Source organism: Lipophrys pholis (assembly GCF_963383615.2).
Source record: "Lipophrys pholis genome assembly, chromosome: 3".
In the NCBI taxonomy this organism is placed as follows: domain Eukaryota; kingdom Metazoa; phylum Chordata; class Actinopteri; order Blenniiformes; family Blenniidae; genus Lipophrys; species Lipophrys pholis.
This window is the reverse complement of record NC_137627.1, coordinates 3,837,024-3,858,081: the sequence shown is the minus strand read 5'-3', so window position 1 is coordinate 3,858,081 and position 21,058 is coordinate 3,837,024. Positions and strand designations below refer to the sequence as shown.

Sequence of the window (21,058 nt, the reverse complement as noted above, 5' to 3'; positions counted from 1 at the left end):
TTCAGGTGGGATGCGTCCAAACACCCTCGTCCTGGGTTTTTATGACGACTGCATTCCAAAGGACAAGCTGACGGGTACGTCTCTGTCCACCAGTCCGTCCATGGATCCCTCCGGCCCGTCTCCAGAAGTCGAACAGCCTCCCCTCTTCCACTTCACATCCCTGCGAGGGTCCTGCGACAGACCGGATCCCAGTGAATTTGAGGATGGGAAGGTTCTCGGGCCTCAGGAGTACGTGGCGATAATCGCAGACGCCATGAAGATGCTAAAGAACGTTGTCCTCGCTCGGTACTTCAACAACTTCGACCGATCCCTGGCCCTGTCGCCGCCTTCCTCTCCAGGTAAGGGGGCCGTGTACGTGGACGTCTGGCCGGTGAACCTCCTGCGCCCGGACAGCTGCAGCTACGTGGACACGTGCTCTCTGTTCCTGCTGCAGCTGGCGTGCATCCTCAACATGGTGCGGTCGTGGCGCAAAGCAACGCTGCGCCTCTTCCTGTGCGTGGAGGAGGGGCGGAGCGTGAGGGGCTCCGAGGAGAAGCTCGGCCAGCTCCTAAAAGAGCTGAGGATCAAAGCTCAGATCTACCCCGTACCCTGGGACCAGCAGGTGGCGCTACACTGGCAGCGCCAAGGGGACTTCAGCAAGAGGCAGCACTCACAAACATTAGATGCCGCCGCGGACGGGAAGAAACAAATGGCCGACGAAGACACGGAGAATGAAGACGATTATGTGAACAGCTTCCCGAGCAACGCCACGCGCTTGTCGGACGACTACCTGTCTGCCGTCAACAAGATGATCCTGGATCAGGCGCGTCCGGCTCCCGCCGTGCGCTTTCTGTACTTGCCCCGCCCCCCGGCAGACACCCGCCGTTACAATGCCTACTTACACCAACTTCAGCTTTTAACCCAAGACTTGGGCCCCACGCTGCTAATCCACGGCGTCACACCCGTCATCACCACTGACCTTTGATCTGTTGACGGTGAAGTTGTGACCTTGAGCGCTTCCCCACATTCCCATTGGAAATCTCCCGCTCACAGACGTCGGCTCCACTCTGCACTCTGTGTGCTGATGTAGATGTCGCTCTCCAAATGATGAAAACATTCCTGATTCTCCACATCTAAACCCTTCTCTTTTTTTTTCTTTTTTTTTCCTTCAATCCAGCAGTTTTGGTTTTACCATCATGCACAGGAAATCTTTTGCTCCAACTCCACGACAGATGAGACCAAAATGTAAGTAAACTGCGGTGGAGCCTGCGTCAGGTTTTTACTCCGTTTCTACACCACCGTGCCCGAGCTGACGCTCCCGTACTCCACCAAGCAGGGCTCCGCTCCAACCCGTTTCTACGAGTACCTTTGACTTCCCTTGCTTTTTGACTCTCCTGCTGCTCAAGTTTCCAAAAGAATGATCACTCCACATGTTCTGAGGTCACGACGTTCCTCGATAGTTAGGAAGCTGAGAATAAACTACCTGGAAGGAGTCATTTGCAAGAAATCTGCTTTTCTCCTCGTCCTGAGCTTTGGAACAAAGAAAACCACTGAACAGTGACAGTAATGGTGCTACCGGGGAAATCCTCCAAAGTTTTACCCCAAAAATGATTTCAGTGGGATCCTCAGGATGACTTTCATCTTTTATTCTGAAGCACTTGGAAGAAAAAAAAAAAAAAAAAAAAAAGAATGAAGTAACTAAGATGTTTACAGCACTAATAACTACTGTGATGTTTTATTGTTTGGCTTTTACACTGATCTGGTACTAATGACCTTGGTGGTTCCCCCCCCCCCCGCGGGGCGACGTGGCTCCTTTCCCACTTTGAAGTGCCTGGCGGATTTTATGTAGTCACTCCAATCTTCAGCCTTGAGTTTTACACAAAGAACTTGTAATATTTAAAGTGAATCAATATGTTTGTTGAACTGTGATATGAAAAATAAATGATGCATCTGAATTAATTCGCACTGTAGAAAAATAAAGATGAACCGATTTGTTTATTTTCTCTCCCGTCCTGTGCTGCCGTCACTGCTGGAAGCTACAGTTCAGAGTTTGGGTCTGGTGCTTGTGACATATTTACAATATACAAGCACCTAAAATATGTCAAATCTTTTATTCATCCTTTTTAGTTTGAGGTGTACAGGAACACTTTGAAAGCCTCGATTGTCTAACGAGGAGGGGTTGGGGATGGAATTTGCCCCGGTTGTTTTGATGAATTAGTTTGTTTTTTTTAACATAAATGACAAAACAAAAATTCTAACATACACGTCTTCACAGTTTAGATCCTGTCTAATGATTTTTGAAACTTTACTGAAAATATCTGAGCTGAATTGGTTTGATCACCACAAACGTTCAGCTTAATCTTGGATTTATCCTTTTAACATCGACATATTTAATTTCCTCTCGGTGCAAACTTGAAAATATGACGATGAAACTAAATATAAACTTGGTGAGAAGTATTTAATCAGTGTCTTCTTACACTAAATTATATTGTCCTTCATAAATGGACATGACAGTGAGTTAGTCTAGAATCAAGAATAGAGCTGTGATAACCTTTCAATTTAAACTTTCAAGTTGTTCTTGGTCGTGGCGCAGAGCATGTGTGATGAATACGTCGATATTTTCACGAAACCAAACAATTGCTACCGAAAATGACGACACACTCAAAATGAATCCGGTTTTAATGAAACCTTCTGGTGCAGAATAAAGTGAAATGTCAGATAAGCTGGATCTGTTGCATTATGCATGTTTTAAAGAAAGATCAATGTTTTCTTAGGTTTTTTTAACTTTCTTGTTTTGCTGCCAGACTGGAGCCTTAAGTATAGGATACCCTGGCCTATCGGTCTATTTCTTCTGGCTTCTTCCAAAGCTAGAATATCGACAAATGTCAAATAACTTCCCTCAATTCAAGGATAATAAAACCATGAGTCAGGTCAAGAGACCAAAAGCGCTTAAACTACTGATTTCAGTGCATGTATCACTTCTAAGTGTGACACTCGCTCCCACTTTTATTCGCCGTCATTGTGGCAGATGATCATTTTAACCTCTTGACCCTCTGAACTGCTTCACTAAATTCACTCGATGGACGCAGACAAGCTTCAGTTTTGCCGACTTCGTGTCTGCGGGGTTGAGATTCCTGTTTGAAGAGAGGCTGGAGCTTTGATTCGGACTTATCTCGACATCCTTTTGACCGTGTTTGGATTGAGATGTCTTGTTTGCTCGTCTGGGCCCCGTGGCTCTGTCCCGTCCTCTGCAGATGGGTTCTTGTTTGGACGCTACGTTTCTTCAAATGGTCGTCCTGAATGTCAGCAACGCAAGGAAAATGAATTCGCCACTTCATCAGAGTAACGAAACATCCAGAAGTTACTGGTGAAATTCTGTGATCCAAACTTTAAGGAAAGTCGACTGAAATTACAGAAACAATCCCAGTTGAAAAGGGGGCAACGGAGAGCTGACGGAGTTTTTTGTGTGTGTGTTTGGACACTTGTTTATTTGAGGTAAACTCTGGAAATAGGCCCTGAGATAGCTCTGCAACAGACACAGAGATACTAGAGTGTGCCAGGCAGCCAAATTGCCTTGTCCTACAGTCCTCTCCGCTGCCAACTGGGCAGGAATGGATTCCATCTCCGCTCTGAGGTGAACAACAGATTGGAGAAATAAGCCCAAATAACCATCCATATCTGTCCGGGAGGAAGGAGGAAACATTTATAACTGATGGAAAGACCCCGTCTCCCACAGCATCCTGTGTAGGAAACACTTTTGTGAAGAAAAACGTGTGTTGACAAGTTAATTTGACGTCCTTAAAACCAATATTAAGCATTATTAAACAGTGGAGAGTAAATATATGAACCTCCACCAAAGATTCCATGGTAATACATGGACTTACAAGGAAAAAAAGTGGAGACGCAGATAGTGTCTGATTCTTTCAAGAAGTTGCTATTAATGCTGGTATAAAGACAAAGGGGCCACAGGTTCCTCCTGCCTGACGGAGCTGCAGGTATGGACTGATGTATACAGAAAACAAGTGAATCGAAGACGGAATGTAATCCATTTATAAAATCTCAGGAAGAAAAAAAAAAAATGTGATGCAATCAGCAAAAAAGTAAATAAACATAGAACTGGGGGTTTGAAGTAAGGTCAATAAAAAAAATGAAAATCAACACAACCAAAATCTGAACTATGACGCGAGAAAACACCGAAAAGTTCCACCGAAATATTAAAACAGGAAAGCCTTGTTTACGTCGCGTTTTCAAGTCAGAATGGAACATTTTTGTTAGGTTGTGTAATTTTGTCCGTTTACATGACGACTAACCGGGGAAAAGGCGACTTTTCTAAAATGCTGATACTGCGTTTGTGCGTCACAGAAGTAGTAAATAGTTCTGCAGATGTTTTCAGACTTTCTAAAACGTTGCTGTGTCAGCAAAAACGCAAAAACAATCTGTTCTCACTTGAAACGTCGCAGTGGAATCGGAACCTCAAACTCATGCAGTAATGCGCCAGAATGTTTAAAAGTCAAATACACGGACACAGTGGGGTTTTTTTTTTTTTCTGTGCATGCATGAAGTGACAAACGGTGAACATACGGTATATAGTGAATAAATGATTTGCTGTGAACAAAGATGAACGGGTTCGTGGAACCTACATCGGAACACATTTGAGGTTTGGGGCGTTAAAAGTAGTTTGGCTTGTTAACATGTGACGCACTCCTACACACACACACTCCTCGTGTCCCGGAGGCCACAGAGAAGACGGCGATGACAGGGCGCAGGAGGAGAGCAGCCGCTCACCTCCGGGTGCTCTCCTAAATACGTGCGAGACACACAGAGGAAGAAGAGAGACCGTCAGGCTGAGCGGGTTTTTTTTTTTGTTTTTTTTTTGCCTTCCAGTGTCACGTCTGCAGCCCAGATCAGAGAAAACTTGTCACCACGTTGTCACTTCCACGCGTTTGTCACTGCCCGAACCACCAGGGGACGCCGCTGGCAAACACGCGTGGAGACACGTATAGTCATCACTTATCTTTTCCCACGGTACTTTAAAGTACCCCCCACCCCACCCCACCGCGCGCCGCATCTTCCGATCCACTTAATTGGACATGACACGCAGATTGCCGGAGTCAACCGAACGGATCGAGGAGGGAGAGGATTCGGTCTTGCTGACACCCAGATGTGATTACCGGTTCAGGCTCTCAGAGGCCCCAAAAAAAAAAGACCCCCAGCTTTTTCCCGTGCGTCATGTGAGCCCTCAAATGTGCAGATAGTTGAAAGTCGCGGTTCAGACACTCACAGTTTAAGTGTTCAAGCTGCTCCCACATTAACGCGGCGAATGCACATTCAGCCTTCAGTGTGACGACTGGATTTCACTTTGTACGTTTTTTTTTCTTGGCGCGGCGCTGATTTCACTCGTCCTCACAGGCGGGTGTCAAGTATGTGAGCATATATGCATTTGTGCTCTTAATGATAACTCTCCAGCGGTAAGTGCACTAGAAGGCGCCATGTCGGTCAGATTGCTCCTCGCCCTCGTCGATCCCATGGTCCGAATCGCTGAAGTGACAAACAGCGCTGGGTTGTTTGTGCTCGTACCGTCGCCATGGTTATACAACGTGATTTAATCTACATCGAAGCCACAATGACTGACAAGCACGATGTTTCTAACCTTCATGTCTTTAATTGAGAAAGGCCATTTTACATTTAGAATCCAGATGGCACAAGGTGACGGATTCCAACGTGAACGAATCGTCACAGAATCTGAAGTGAGATTAAAAACCAATTGGTATCCTTCATCAGGATTTTTAAGGGGAAAAAAATGATCAACATTTTTCCTTGTGACCCCGGCGAGCTCAGTTGGTAGAGCATGAGACTCACTATCTCAAGGTAGAGGGTTCATGTCCCACGCTGGGCGCCACTTTCACGTGGGCTCACCACCTCCAGGAAAGGTTCTTAGTTGGTGCAATGTGATCTGGGTGACGGTGCTCAGGCTGCCACCCCCCGTGAAATGGATGGATTTTTCCTTGTGTCAGTTATCCCAACTTTCAATGGACCAAATATTTTCTGGTTTGTTTCAACCTTACTGACAAGTGCCTTGATTTCAGTTTTAGAAACGTTCCTCTTCCTCGCCCTTGTGAGAAGGTGATAGTCCCCGTCTCACTGTGAAACATCTGCACACACAGTGGTGCGTAGTTTCATGTTTTCAGGAACTATGATGTGGAAGTGCTTATGAACATTGGGAGTTAGTGTTGGGAGTGGGTTGTGGTGTCAGGTCATACGAGTGGGCATCTCCGTGCCTTTTGCCCCATAAGAGGAAGACTACCCTTGATTGTTTGAGTGTTTGTCTTTCTGCATTCGCCCCATACGTGGTGTCCTCCGGCTGTGGCAACTATTATCTGGACACCAGATAATAGTCACCCACAGCAGGGGTGGGCCAACTACGGCCGATGGGCCACACCGGCCCGTTGGTCTTTTTAATCCGGCCGGAGATTTGTAAAGAATTACCCGAATCGAATCGTCATAATAATGACTGCATTCATTTGAGTCTGTCCTGTAATGCCCGACGCTCCAGCAGGGGGCGCATTAGGCGCATGAGCCGACAACAGCTGCTGGATATTGATTAATCTACCAAACTAATCAATATCCTGTAATGCCCGACGCTCCAGCAGGGGGCGCATTAGGTTCATGAGCCGACAACAGCTGCCGGATATTGATTAATCTACCAAACTAATCCCTCAGCTCTCCGGAGCAGCGGAGTCTCCGCGCGCCACCAGGCCGGGCGGAAGTGCTCACAGGCGGGGTCCAGGATGTAAACAAAGACTCGGGAGGTGAGCTAAGCTAATGCTAATGCTAATGCTAACAGTGCTCCGGCTCTAATTCCTCAACAATGAGCGTCTGTGGTGAACAAAGTGCACCAGGTACGACTTCACATCATCCACAGTGATCACTTTGTCTGAAAAGCTGTTATTTGTCATATATTTACAGATAAATGGACATTTACACTACTATGTACAATGAAACGCTGACTTTGCTGGTCAACCTATAATTAACTCAAAAATTGAAGGAAAAAAAAAAGATTATGTACAGATTAATAGAAATAAAAAGAAATAGAATACATTTTATTAAGTTCGTAGCTAGTATTGCTGCTTGTTATCATGAAGTCTTTTGTTATATAATAAATGTATGTATTTATTTGCCATATTTTGAATAATATCCTTCCATAGTTATGATTAGACTTTTTATATTATATTATTATATTCATTGTGTTATTTAAAATATATATGTAATTGTTTTTACCTTATCAACAGTTTGATCTAATAGTGCGATAGTATAGTGGCGAAGTTTCACACATGCAATAACAATATACAGTTCTGCTGTTACTTATTCAGTTTGATTGGTGAAATAAGTAGTTGATTGAGGATGAGGTTGTCTGGACTTGTGATTTAAATGCAGATCAGATCTCATCTGTTTCCTAATTCATGTTGAAAAGTTTGCTCACAGACTTTTTCTATTGTATTTGTTAGTTTGCTGGCATTTACTTACAACTCTGCATTGTCCCACACCAAACAACAAAGAAGGTTAGACAAAGTTTTTAGATGCTTTCACGATACCTGCCTTGTAATTAAAAGAAAGTCTTTGCTGATAACTTATGTCTGCATCTTGTAATACATGCCCGAATGTGGTGATCCAAACCTATAATGGGAACACACTTTAAGCACAAATTGAACTTTGCAGACACTCCTTTCTTGCTGTGTTGTGTCCCAGCAGGACATTTGATAAGCTGTTTAAACTCAGACGTCTCACCAGGTTGTGCATGCTCTTGTTTGAATAAGGGAATTGATTTGAAAGCCTAAAGAAAGCAAATCTGCACTGCTTATATGCTCTTTTGAAGATTAAAAAAAGCACTGAATTGTCGATGCATATCTTAAGATTACCACAGTCTTGTGATGTGTTTTCTGGTTAAACACGGTCCTCTGTTGGAGGCGAAGGCATCAGAAATCAGAGTCTCCGAGGTGGCACAAGTAGGTGCATTAGTCACTCATTGGATAACGTGAGAAATGTCAACGTCAGAGCACTTTTGATAGGTTGTGACTTTTGAAACGTACTGATGTTACCACTTGAGCCTGTCGCGCCTTGGCCTTGGTCTTTACTTGGCCTCGACTCGTATTGGTTGGGTGTTGACCAATGCAAAATGTGTGGGATTACTATTGCAATAGCACATCATAAGTAGGATAAAACTAACTCGTCTCACTGCATTCCGAACCCAGCTCACGGTGAACAATCCAATTCTCTTGGTCTTTTTTTCCTTACTGTACTTATCCTTCTATACTATTTTTTTTTTTTTTTTTAAAACAGCGCCACCAGCTGGGAAGAACTGTAATAACTCCTTCAAAGTGGAGTTCTCAGTGGCTCCGAGCACTGTTTTCATGTAAATAGACACACAAAATGAAGCAAAAGTTTTCTGTTTTCACTTGAATATGTTGCCGTGAAAACAAGCCTTGGCTGGCTGGGCCTCTGAAAATGTTATGATTTTCAAGTGTGCCGTGGCATTCTGGAGTGTGGGAATAGCTGTAGCCTATCAGAGGCCTCATACTATATGCAGCTGTTTGTAGGGACAATATATTTTCACGATGTTTGCTTGGCGCTCGACAGATTTGTGCTCCCCACCACACCTTCCTCCTCCACATGTGGCGTTTTGTGTTGCTGATGTAACTCAGATTTAATGTGTTTATCAACCAGGATTCACTCCGCTGGTTCTCAACAAAGGAATCTGTGACTGTAAAACTATTTGCTGTAGATGGTCCAATCTTTGGCGTGAAACTTTCATGCTGGCCCACACAAATAATCACGCACACTCTCGCTCAAATTAGCATAGTTTTACAGTGTCAGCAGTGTGTGTGTCGAGTCACACTGCGATGCATGTTGTGCTTTTGAATATGTATGGTGGACGTCCTTGCAGAGCCACAGGTGGAGGAGCATTTTCTTATTGCATATTCTGTTTCATGTTTGACTCACGCTGCAGTACGATATTCATTCATCCGCACGCACGCACGCACGCGCGCACACACTCACACACTTAAACACACACACACACACACAGACACAAAGCGAATGTTGCCAGGTTGCATGACAGAGCCACCGATTGAAAATGTAATGAAATCCAGCCATCCCCATGCACCTTATCCTGACCTGTGTGTGTGTGTGTGTGTGTGTGTGTGTGTGTGTGTGTGTGTGTGTGTGTGTGTGTGTGTGTGTGTGTGTGTGTGTGTGTGTGTGTGTGTGTGTGTGTGTGTGTGTGTGTGTGTGTGTGTGTGTGTGTGTGTGTGTGTGTGTGTGTGTGTGTGTACTCATTTTTGGAGTTCTACCTTAGAAAGGTTTGCCTCCTGTTTATCCGCAGCCTTGGATCAGGCCTCACATCTGCCACGAGAACTTATTCTTAACTCAAATAGTGTGTGTGTGTGTGTGTGTGTGTGTGTGTGTGTGTGTGTGTGTGTGTGTGTGTGTGTGTCCTTGTTGATTTCATGCAGGTGTGTTGTGAAAGGCCTCGGTGTCCCTGAGAAGTAGGAATGAATAGCCGCTGCTGCTTTGACAGAATGTATATTAGTTTAATGTAGCTGACAAAGGCTGAACAAACACACTGTGTGTGTGTGTGTGTGTGTGTGTGTGTGTGTGTGTGTGTGTGTGTGTGTGTGTGTGTGTGTGTGTGTGTGTGTGTGTGTGTGTGTGTGTGTGTGTGTGTGTGTGTGTGTGTGTGTGTGTGTGTGTGTGTGTGTGTGTGTGTGTGTCTTTCTGTGTTTGTGTGTGAGGACTTGTTGTGAAACTTCAACAAAATCCCTCCCATCGTTCTGATTTCAACATACTTTTTTCCAATCATTCTCTCACTTTGGCTCGAGCCTGTTTCCTGCTGCCTTTCTCTCATTTACACTCTGTTAATGTCTTTGAAATAATCCCCATCATTTCCCTCTTTAATATCACTCTTGTCAGCTTTTGTTCACCACCACCTTCTCCTCTCAGCCGGCTTTCAGGAAAGCACTTGTGGCACTTTGACTTCAACAAATCATCGGCGTGCTGATTTTACCACGTTACGCGGAAAATTAGAGATACTACTTGCTGATTTGAGTACTTATTGAATTCCTTAAAACCTAATTCATACTCCGTAGACGAACGACACGCAAGGGCTACGTGTTTCAGCAAACCACCTCCTCGCGGCTTCGAAGGCTCCGGTAGAAAGTACGACTGGCTCTACAGTACACAGAGGGGAGCATCTATTAACACGCTGCTATATGTACTGTAGACTCGAGACTCGCTGTGTAACGTCACACTCTGAAGTTCAGTGTTGATCAGTGTATCAGTCATACTTCAATAATGTGTAGCATGTAGCACGGCTCAGCGCTGCTGGATGAGTGACGTCGGTTCTGCATTACTTCTGTCATTCTCAATAATATATTAATATCCAAACTGCTGACTAATGACGTCACGTCATACTCAGGTTGTATCTGGGGTCTTCCACGAGTACGAGTACACATATCGATATCGGCGCATCCCTAGAAACCATCGAACAAATAGTTTTTGAAATGTCCTCAGTCAGACAGTGACATGCTAGACAGTAAATAACACATTATCCACATCACAGACAGAAACTTGCTCTTCTCAAGTGGTATTGAGGTGTTTTTCTCTTCACGTCCTCAAGAATTTCTTGATGAGGAGGAACTGACCAAAACTATATTAAGTGGTCCCAAGCTGTAATTAACTTCAATTATCCTATCCTCCAAGTATGTTCCCATTTAGCTCTAATTAAAACAATTTATGTTCTAAATTTCTTCAAGTGTTGCAATCAGTGAAAGCCACTCGCAGTGAATTTGTGAATCGCCTGGACTCCAGAAAGAATTTTTTTGAAATGAAGAGTTGAAGTTGGAAATGAATCCAAAAGTTCTGAAAATCAGTTGAGAAGCAATAAGAAGTGACATTAAAGCCGAGTACACAGTGATGACGTGAATGAAACGCGACAGGGCTTTTGTTTTGAAATCATACCATAGTACACAAATATCACAGCTACTCGGTGACCAGTACGTACATTTCCAGCAGAGGAGCAGTGGGAAACAGCGCAGATAGATTGAACCAGCAGATGGCGGTAATGCAACTTTATGGATGCAAACTGCCGTTAAATCCAAGAGAAGAAGAATGAAAATTCCCAGCAGAAAAACCTTTTTGTTGCACAGTCAGCAATTTATTGACTCGTCTGTTGTTGCTCACATCTTATACAATCACACTGATCATTTGTGTTTAACCTTAGGATCACATGATACGAAAATTGTTCTTTATAAAAAAAAAAAAAAGAAACCTATAGAAATAAACACGTACAAATGCACATATGGAATTTAGGCCCAGTATACACTATGTTTTTAAGTGAAACACAAAAATGGATGTATCTTCACTTGAAGCGTCGTCATTTAAACGAGGCCTAATTGCTGACGTGAGTTTACCAATATTCTCAAGGAAACAAATCTATGACTGAATGACTTGAATGTTGGGAGTTACTTGGTCAAAGTTACACTTTTCTCATTATAGTATATAACTTTTTACACAGTCATAGATTTTGGTGACAATAAGGGTTTGTGGTTAAAAAAAAAAAAAAAAAAAGAACACAGACATTACTTTGTCAATGATGTAATGAGTGTTTCCAACACAACATGAGATTCGGGTACATAAACCTCTCAGGAAAATTTTTTGATTTTAGCTTAATATATTATATACAAAGCTCATTTTCTGTCTCATACATAGTAGTTGGTCCCAACATTCCTTAATCTCTTGAGCAAACAAAATTTGGCACTTTGGTTTTATTACTTTTTAAAAAGACTGAGGAGAGGAGACCATATTTCCGGGTAATATCTGAAATCCATTACGACGACAGTAAACCAAAGCGATCCTAGTCATCTTGTGAGAATTTTTAAAAAAAGGGTCTGTTTCAGATGACGTGCTTCCTGGGGGCAACATGAAGATCTGAACCTAATTTCACAGAGTACATCTCATATTTCAGTCAGTAGAGTAACAGCGAACATAGCTTGACTTGTAATTAATTTATTTGACACAGCAGGTACAAATGGGAAAATATCCAAGTCGGAATATGAGAAAGGTCTTTGCTGATTCGATGCCAACGGGGTGAGATATTGGCTGTCGTTCCATGTGCTGTGCTTAGAAATCCTCTCATGTTGCGTGGGCACGGGCCGATGTGTTGACATAGTTGAGAAGCTCTTATTTAAAATCTAGACAGATAGGTGAGTCTATGATTGAGGTGGACAGAAGAACCTATGGTCACTGATGTGAAAAAGAAAGACGGTGCACGAGAGCGGTGAGGTGATCAGCCAATAGAGATTCGGAGGTAAGTTTCTTGGTGTACCTAAATGAACGAACAACCACCACTTCTGATTGGTTTAAAACGAGGGACGCACCGATACCGCTTTTTTAAAATGACGAGTACAAGTACGAATGCTAACCTTTAGCCACTAGCCGATACTGAGTACCAAGACGAGTACTTATTAAATTCCACAATACCTAATTTATGCTCCAAATGCAAACGATGTGCAAAGGCTAAGCGTTGCAGCGCACCACGGCCTCTGGGGACCGAGCTCGCCGCGTGCCAAGCTTCAGTCTTTTAATCATGTGTAGCATGTAGCATCGCTGGCGTGTGGCGCCCGAAACTCTGGAGCATGAGGCATGTAGCACAGCTCGGAGTAAAATCCTCATTCCAGTTACACTAATGAGCGAATTCTGCTGGTCCAAATGTCACTGGTGATTAAGTTGCAGGTGTTGAATGAAGCAGCTTTCACCTCCTCTTGATATTGTCATTAATATTAAAGAATCTCCAAACCACTGACATTGCTCGTGCTCTACTGCGAACCGGAGGGTGACATCGCCGACTGGTTGACGTCACATAATACTCGCCAGGTCGTATCAGAGATCGTTTTCTATTTCTATTTACAAAAAATTACAAACAGGACCAGACCAGAGAGGTACCACATCTTTCTGGACAAGATTAACCTGGACATAGAAGACAGGAAAGGACAGACTTATATACAGAACTAGAACGGGCACTCGGTAGAGCACATAGCTTTGTCACCATGGAAACCAATGGAATACGAGGCCATTTGATCCATTTAATAGTTTTTGCGAAAAGTTGGTTACATACATACATACATACATACATACATACATACATACATACATACATACATACATACATGCAAGCCAATAAATAAATAGATATATATATAAATACACGTGGACAAAACATAAATTTCGCTCCGACTTTTGTTGGCGAAGGTAATTATGACATGATGAGACTCGGGTGGAAACAGTTAAAGTGAGATTGAACGACGGCAGAGCAACAAGACACCTGAGAGAAAGCCAGCGATAGCGTTAAAATACATATTAAACATATTTTGATAGGTACCCATTATGCTTCAAAGGTCTAGCAGAAGGATTTTGACACGGAACACGAACACGATTAGACGTGACTGGAAATAACACAACTGGATAAATTAGAAAAGCCATCAGGTTCTAAGACACAACAACATTATTGCACATGAAACTCGAGAGCACAGAACACCGAGACAATGAAAGTCATAATGACAAAGAATTGTTCTGAACTAAAAACAATCTGATCAATTAAACTTGTAAAGTTGTCATGAGTTCATTATAGCCAACAAAAGAATTACCTGTTAACTCGGTTTGCCTCGGAAACACTTAAATTTTCTTGGGAGGAACATTACAGGTTCTTGTCCAGAAGTTCACCGCAGGAAACAATTTAGTCTTTCTGTCTGTATTGAGCGGGTACGAGCCCATTGGTGTCTAATGTTCCTTATCAAACAGCTTAAACAATGTTAAGAGAAAGCACGCTGCCGCTCATTTGGTCTCCAGCAGTCAGAGCTGTGACCCAAATGAGGAACAAAGAAGAGGCGAGAGATCTCATCCGCTTCACTCTCCTTCAGCCCTGCTGCTTGTCATTATCTTTTCACCTATTTCACCGACTGTCACCTCCAAGTCTCTCCCCTCCAATCCGCCCAAAGACGTAATCACATCTATTCAGCGATGAAGATGAAATTGCCCTCTCCCTCCACCTCCTCCTACGCTGAGCCTGGTTAAATCTGGTCATCCCTTTTGTCGCTGAGGGAACAAACAAATTACGTCCCGTCGCACGAGTCAAGACGAGAGCAATCGCTCGGGCGGACTGAGAGCAGAAGGCGCGAGACGGGGGGGCTGTGGCTCAGCAGAATCAGCCGACTAAATGGTTATGAGTGTTTGTCCTTGTGTGTTTACAGCTGTAATTAGTGCATTATGCTGTGAGTAAAACGCTCGAGCTAGCCATGCAGCGGAAATGGACAAGTAATGGAGTTTTACCTTCGCCAAAGCACACCCACAGGGTTCATTTAGCAACGGCAGACACGCGCGCGGTTGCGGGGGCATCAACTTAAAGCAGAGCTAAATGTCACACGAGCTAATTGCTTCGTGTTTTACTTCGATGATCGCAGCCCTGCGGGTTTTTGAAGTTAGAAGACGAGTGAAGTGCCGTAAAATATTGGAGGATGGTGTTCAGAGTAGGTCTGTGCACCTCTTTCAGGAGAAAATGATGAAGCCACGAGTGAATGCAAAAGGCTCGTTAATGTATCATTACAGAGAAGGTCCCTGTTATTACTAGTTATTTCAAGAAACACTAATTTCAGAAGTATAGTCGTAAGTATCACAAATTCTGCAGAACAACTTGCTGCATTTCAAAAAGAAAACAAAGGGAATTATCAAAGTTTACCTGATTGATTTCCTTGATTGCATCAAATTCTTTGGGATGAGATAGCGAGGTCTAAACCGTATTCTACAGCCTTTTCTTTTCCCTTTCTACTTTGGTCATTTGATTTAAACTTGAGGTCGGGGACACGGCGTTGCAGTGGTGCCAAAGAGCAATCATAACAGCAGCACGATTATGTAAAGAAAGAATGTTTTAAGACTTTGTGTTGGTTACAAAATGCTGCTGCCTGTCCACCTATTTCAGTTCTAAGGCACCATTTGTGTAGGGCTGGGGGGGAATTAAATTAATTTATTTTTTATTGATTTATTACATTTCTGGCTAAAAAATTGTTTTATTGTGCAAATTCACAAATTCACGCACACACAGTTTTTCGGAATTTTTCACATTCCATTCTATCATTCCTTATGGCTTTCCGTAGCTGCTGTTGCACTTTTGTGTAAACCAGGGTTAAAGCTTGGATTTGTTGAATGACAGAGCCTCGTTTACTTTTTATTTTTGGGATTGTTTAAAAATAAAATAAAAATCATACATTTCTCGTATCATTTAACTCGTCCCATCCATCCATCCATCTTCTACGCTGCTTAATATTGTTCCAGCCCATCAGGTACAGCTCTCAGCCTCAGGTATTCAGAGATATCCTGTTTTCATTGTGGTTTTCTCGGTTTGCCACCACAGAGGTTTTCCCTTGTTTGAAGCCCTTACCTGTACCCCCTGACATGTTGCTCTCTTCTGGAAGAACCTTGCATGTCTGTGAAGCTTCTGGCTTCTTCACTTCAGGCATTCAGATCTCGTGATTTCCCAGCTCGTTGCTTTTGGCCTCTGCCGCCATCAGGCTTAGTTACTTTTCCGTTGGCTTGGCTGAGTGTCACTCAGCCATTTCATTTTCTGTTTTATAATTGAACACAGCTGTTTGCCATACACTCATCCCTTGAATGAATTCTCTTGTCCCTCATTGCTTTGTTTTGCTCGGTGGATCGGTTAGGTTCATTCAGACTGAGATGAATTCTGCAATCCTTAACAATAACCTGTTTTCTTTCCTTTTTATTTCACTTAATCTTGCTGTTGCTCATCCAGACAGTCCATAAAAAAAATGCCCTTTTCAAGAGCACGCCAACGAAAACTGTGTTTTTAATCCAGATCTCACCGGAGCCCTCAGAAGATCCTCCCGTCAGAGGACTCGAGGATGCACGAAGCAGTTCAAAGATGCTTAAATGACATGTTATCACCCCAAACCAGGGAGTCATGTTTATCCGAAGCACTTTGCCTCGTGTGGCGCCGCAGCCTTGGGAGTGCTGTGAAGTCCTTTCAGAAGTTGGAGGCTCTCTTTCGGGGGAAAGCGAAGCCATCATTGGCTGCATGATGATCTTTCACCTCCGTTCGGATTTCATTCAAGCCGGAACTCATTCAGTCATGAATCCTGAAGTCGCCGGGTCACTCTCTTCAGTAAACATACTAAATTTGGTTCAAGGGAAATGATCACTCTGCGACATCGTATCACACATCTGCTTGAGATGGCACGGCGGTTTGATTGACGGATGAAACGCCGCTGGCCGCTGAAAGCAACGCATGTTTGTTTGATGAGGGAGTCACCAAAGGTAGACTGATGCCTCCTGACACTTTAACTGCCTCAAGTGTTCTTCAGCCTCTGTGGAAAATGGTACTGTCGTATAAAAGTCGGTCGTGCACAGCGGAGTTTATACAAGAAAGAGTAAGGGAGGGAATTGGACATAACCTTCACAGGTGGGGAGCGGGGAAGGACTGGAGGGAGTGGTGAATGGGACTCACTGATCTGGGCCTGAGAGTTGAGGAGCACGAGGAAATGAGATAGGACATCTTCATTTAGTTTTAACATCTGCCTAACTCTGCAGCGCAAGCCGCTCTGCTCAGGCAGAAAGCAGTCGGCTCAGCTCCTCTCACTAACAGATGGATTTAGACTTTGAGGCTCAGACGCTTGGCAATATTCGCCGCCTCAGGTGAGATTTTAGAATTTGGTATTGAATCAAGCGTATCAAACCGGTCTTTGGGATATGAAAAGTTGATGCGTAAATGGGATTTTCTTTTTTAATTAGTCAATTCGCTGCCATATTTCAGGGCCCCACCTGTATGGTCTGATGCCTGGAGGCTGTGAATTGTGAGTATTTCTCAATTAACTGTCATGAAAAGAAGGAGAGCTGCAAAGGAAGATGACAGAAGGGGGGAGGTGACAGCAGCTGAGCCCGGAAAGCCTCACTTTGCCCCTGCAATGAACAGGTGATCCACAGAGAACAGAACACTCCATCAAGCCTTTGATCAGTCTTTTATTATAGCTTTACTGCTTATTTCGACAGCACACGTGTGCAGTGGTTAGAACGGTCTAATCCCCTCACTCTCACACCCTGTTTGATTCCGAGTTTGGAACCACAGTAAGTAGAGTTTGCATGTTATCATCCTGTTGACTCTGGTCTTTTTTCACCAAGCTTGAATAAAATGAAGAAAGCAGGTGAAGAAGAAATTTTCAGCAAATTAAAGTTGAGTCCTCCGATGTATGCTGCTATGAAGAGACCATTTCAAAATGCTTCTCTCTGATGCCACTTCAATTCATTTCGAAAGGTTTTTAAGAATCAAAGGATTGTTGCTTGGTCCATCCATCCATCCATCCATCCATCCATCCATCCATCCATCCATCCATCCATCCATCCATCCATCCATCCATCCATCCATCCATCCATCATCTCTGTGGCGTTATCCAGTCCAGGATTGCAGACACGCTGGAGCCAATCCCAACTAAGCAAAGGCGAAGGCAGGGTGCACCACTGCACCCCGAACAGGTTGTCAGTCCATCACAGGACAATCACATGCATGTTTCTGGACGGGGAGAACATGCAAACTACTGATAGTTCCAGAAAGATCCACCCAGGATCCAAGCTTCCAAGATTCCTGCCAGTTGTGAGTGATAATCACTTCACCATTGGGCGGCTTTCAATACTTAGTACCCTTTTCGTTTGTTTGTTTTCATTTTAAATTTGTGTTCGTTAGATTCAGAACATACTAATTTATTTAGAAAGTGACACGCCTCATAACATTTGTATATTGTTGTGTAAAGTTCACAAACAAACCGACTCGCCACACGAGTCTTTGTTCTTGTCTTGATGTAGTGAATGTTTTTGATCCATTCACTGTGAAGCAATTGGATTATATGTATGTATTTATAAACCTTTTATTTTTGCTATTAGACCATAAAGTGTATGGAAACCTCTCTCCCTGATAAATCTGATAAATGTGTTTTCAATCAATCTTGTTATACAAAGAGTTACGACAATTGACTAGTTCAGGAAAAGAGATAAAAACATGGGATCACACACTCATTTAGGCTAATGCTCACCAACAAACCCCATAGCTTTCAATCTTACATGCTGAATCTGCTCTATCCTTTGGTATAGCATTACATAATTAAAAAAATAACTTCTGGTTGAACCAATTTGTAGCTACTTGGCTTTACTATTGTTGACTGCTGTTTTTAATTATTTTAAATAGACCATATTTGTAGTTTACCACCTTTATATTATTATTACATTTAGCTCAGTAAATTTATTTAGTTTTATTATTATTTTATCATTTACAAATAGTGTTATAATTATATGAGGGAAACATATTTGAAGGGAACTTTTCCCTAAAATGTCCTTATGTTACTTATATACATAAATTCATTTGAGATTTAAAATAGATAGTGTACCACACTATTAGTAATAATCGTTAACTCAATTCAAAGTTCGGTGTGTTTGAAATAACAATACCACATTGTTCAAAATGGCCTATTGTCAGCTCAAGCTGAAAAAATACATCACAGAGACAAGAGCAGCTTCGCCCAAACAAGTGGAATAACTGCCTGATGTGGATATTCATCTTCAGCAAGAAAAAACTTAATCACCCAGAAAACAAAGATATTATGACTATGTGGAATTTCAGTTTGTGCAGTGTCGGCTTTGTATGCTGTGCTTAATAAAAGGGTCACACAGATAAAGTCATACACACTGAATGTGTGGGTGTGTTTGGTGTAAAGGCTAAAAGTAGGAAATAAATCCGAAGGGCCGGACTGAGAGGGAGCTGCAGCTGTAACTCAGCCTCGCTGCCACCTGCCCCACAGCAAGCACACACACACAACACACACACACACCCACCTAACACACATCAGTAACTCAGGACCAGTAACACACAGCTTTATCTCTCATTTCGTGTGTTTGTAGCCGTGTTGTACGTGAGTGTTTAGCTTCATAGTGGGAGCAATGGGAACATTCGCACTAAAGTTATCTGGGGCCAACTGAGAGATATAGGTGTGTGTGTGCGTGTGTGTGTGTGTGTGGGTGTGTGTGTGTGTGTGTGTGTGTGTGTGTGTGCGTGCGTGCATGCGTGTGAGACGGAGAGGGAGAGGAAAATAAAACAACTGATAGGAGGGGAAAAAAACAAAACCTCCCCGCTGATTGAATCTGTTGAGGCGTGGCATTGAGATAGATCAGAAACAGTGATGTGTGTGTGTGTGTGTGTGTGTGTGTGTGTGTGTGTGTGTGTGTGTGTGTGTGTGTGTGTGTGTGTGTGTGTGTGTGTGTGTGTGTGTGTGTGTGTGTGTGTGTGTGTGTGTGTGTGTGTGTGTGTGTGTGTGTGTGTGTGTGTGTGTGTGTGTGTGTGTGTGTGTGTGTTGTCCGCTCTGGCCAAAAGTAGAAAAAGATGGAATTTCTTCTTCACATTTCAGTCTCTCTCTCGCTTTCTTTTCACTCTGTGTATGTGTTCATTAACTGGTAAGTGTGCACTGTGTGCGTGCGTGCGTGCGTGCGTGCGCGCGTGCGCGCATGATAAACACATTAGCGTGTGCATCAGCATTCATGCAGCTCGGCGTGTGTGATTAGATATTTACTGGGTGCTGCAGTGTGTGATTAAGTGCAGTTTGAAGCGGGTGGCTTTCCGCTACACTGCGTCCTGGACTCTGCAGTCACAAGCAGGTAGAAAGAAGAACAGCACGTCACGGCGCTGCGCCAGCTCACATCGGCTTCTGACAAGTTCACAGAATTTGTCCCGCTCGGAAAACTCTGCGACTGCGGAAGAGACACCAATAAGAAGGAGGAACCCTTTTCACTCGGGTTGAGTGGAGTCATGCTGTTTGAAGGTATCCAACTCCACCTTTACATCTTTCCTCTGGTGACACATTAATTATCTAAAAACGTGAGTTTCTTGACTGGACGCACTCGAGGTCCCACGGTGCTAATCACTGTCTGGAATACAAGTCACATCTTGACCCTTATTATATTTCATTTCATCCTCTGGAATTCTTCTAGAGCAGATTTAGTCAGACATGATTTGATGCACCGTCTCCCTGGAACATACTGATCAGCCATAACATTATGACTGTGTGCAACAGCAAAGACAGATACTAGAAACCATCTACCACTATCAAGTGCTGTAATGTGATCGAGTGGAGGCTGCAGTGATTTTGGTGACTCTGCAGTGAATACCAGTCACGTTCTTAGATATTGTTGTGGTGTGCGTCTTTGCCTTTGCAGACGGTCCCTGCCCTCTGGTCACACAGCCGGCTGCTCACAGAGAAACATGTTGTTTCTGCTGCACCAAAGACAACTACTTTTGACAAAACTGGGCTTGTGGCATATTGCCTGCCTTCACACCGATGGGAAGGAGGCGTCATTTGTGTGTAGAGGAAGTTTCGTTAACGAATTATTGATGCAGGGACGTTAGGTAGCTGCTCTCAGCAGGAGTATCTGCGTCTGGGTCTAATCCACCAATTATCTCTCAACTTCTTCACATACCTGCTCCATGTGACATATCTGAAGTGTCTCTGTACCTGAGTCTTTGTTTACCCGCTCAAACTAGCCCGACCTGCCAAATACACTGCAGCACCAGCTGTGGAGTGTGTTAACGCCGTGGGAGGGGGACAGCGCCGTGGATTATTAGCGTTACTTCCCTGGACTTTATATCTAAGTTTAGCGTAGTTGTACCTGATAGTTCTGTATTTCTGTTAATTTGCCATCCTCTGTTATCGTTTCTTTATTGTTCTCCCATCGTTATTATCGTGTTCAGGCAGGTTTTGTGTTGAACTGTGTGACAAACTGTGAGTGAGTTGATGTTGCGGTCGATGATGTCCTGTGCGCTGAATGAGGCGTCGGAGTCTAAATTCAAAAAATCCGAACTCTGAGTTTCACGTGAGAATTATTTATAGCTGAAAGAGCCACACTCCGCAGAAACGTTTCTGGCGGCCCGCAATGAATCACAACTGTATTTCATAGCAGGCCACCAGAAATGTGGCCGGACTTT

At 43.5% G+C, this 21,058-nt stretch overlaps 1 protein-coding gene across 1 annotated transcript in view; it reads left to right on the top strand.

The window, feature by feature from the left end:
* Positions 1-1,702, top strand: part of LOC308106907 (solute carrier family 12 member 9) — a 69,210-nt gene extending 67,508 nt beyond the window's left edge. Inside the window, exon 13 of the mRNA XM_080458944.1 lies at positions 6-1,702. Within this exon, the coding sequence (XP_080315070.1) occupies positions 6-964 (959 nt within the window). The 3' untranslated portion in view covers positions 965-1,702. The remainder of the gene's footprint in view (positions 1-5) is intronic.
* The last annotated feature ends 19,356 nt before the right edge of the window (positions 1,703-21,058 follow it).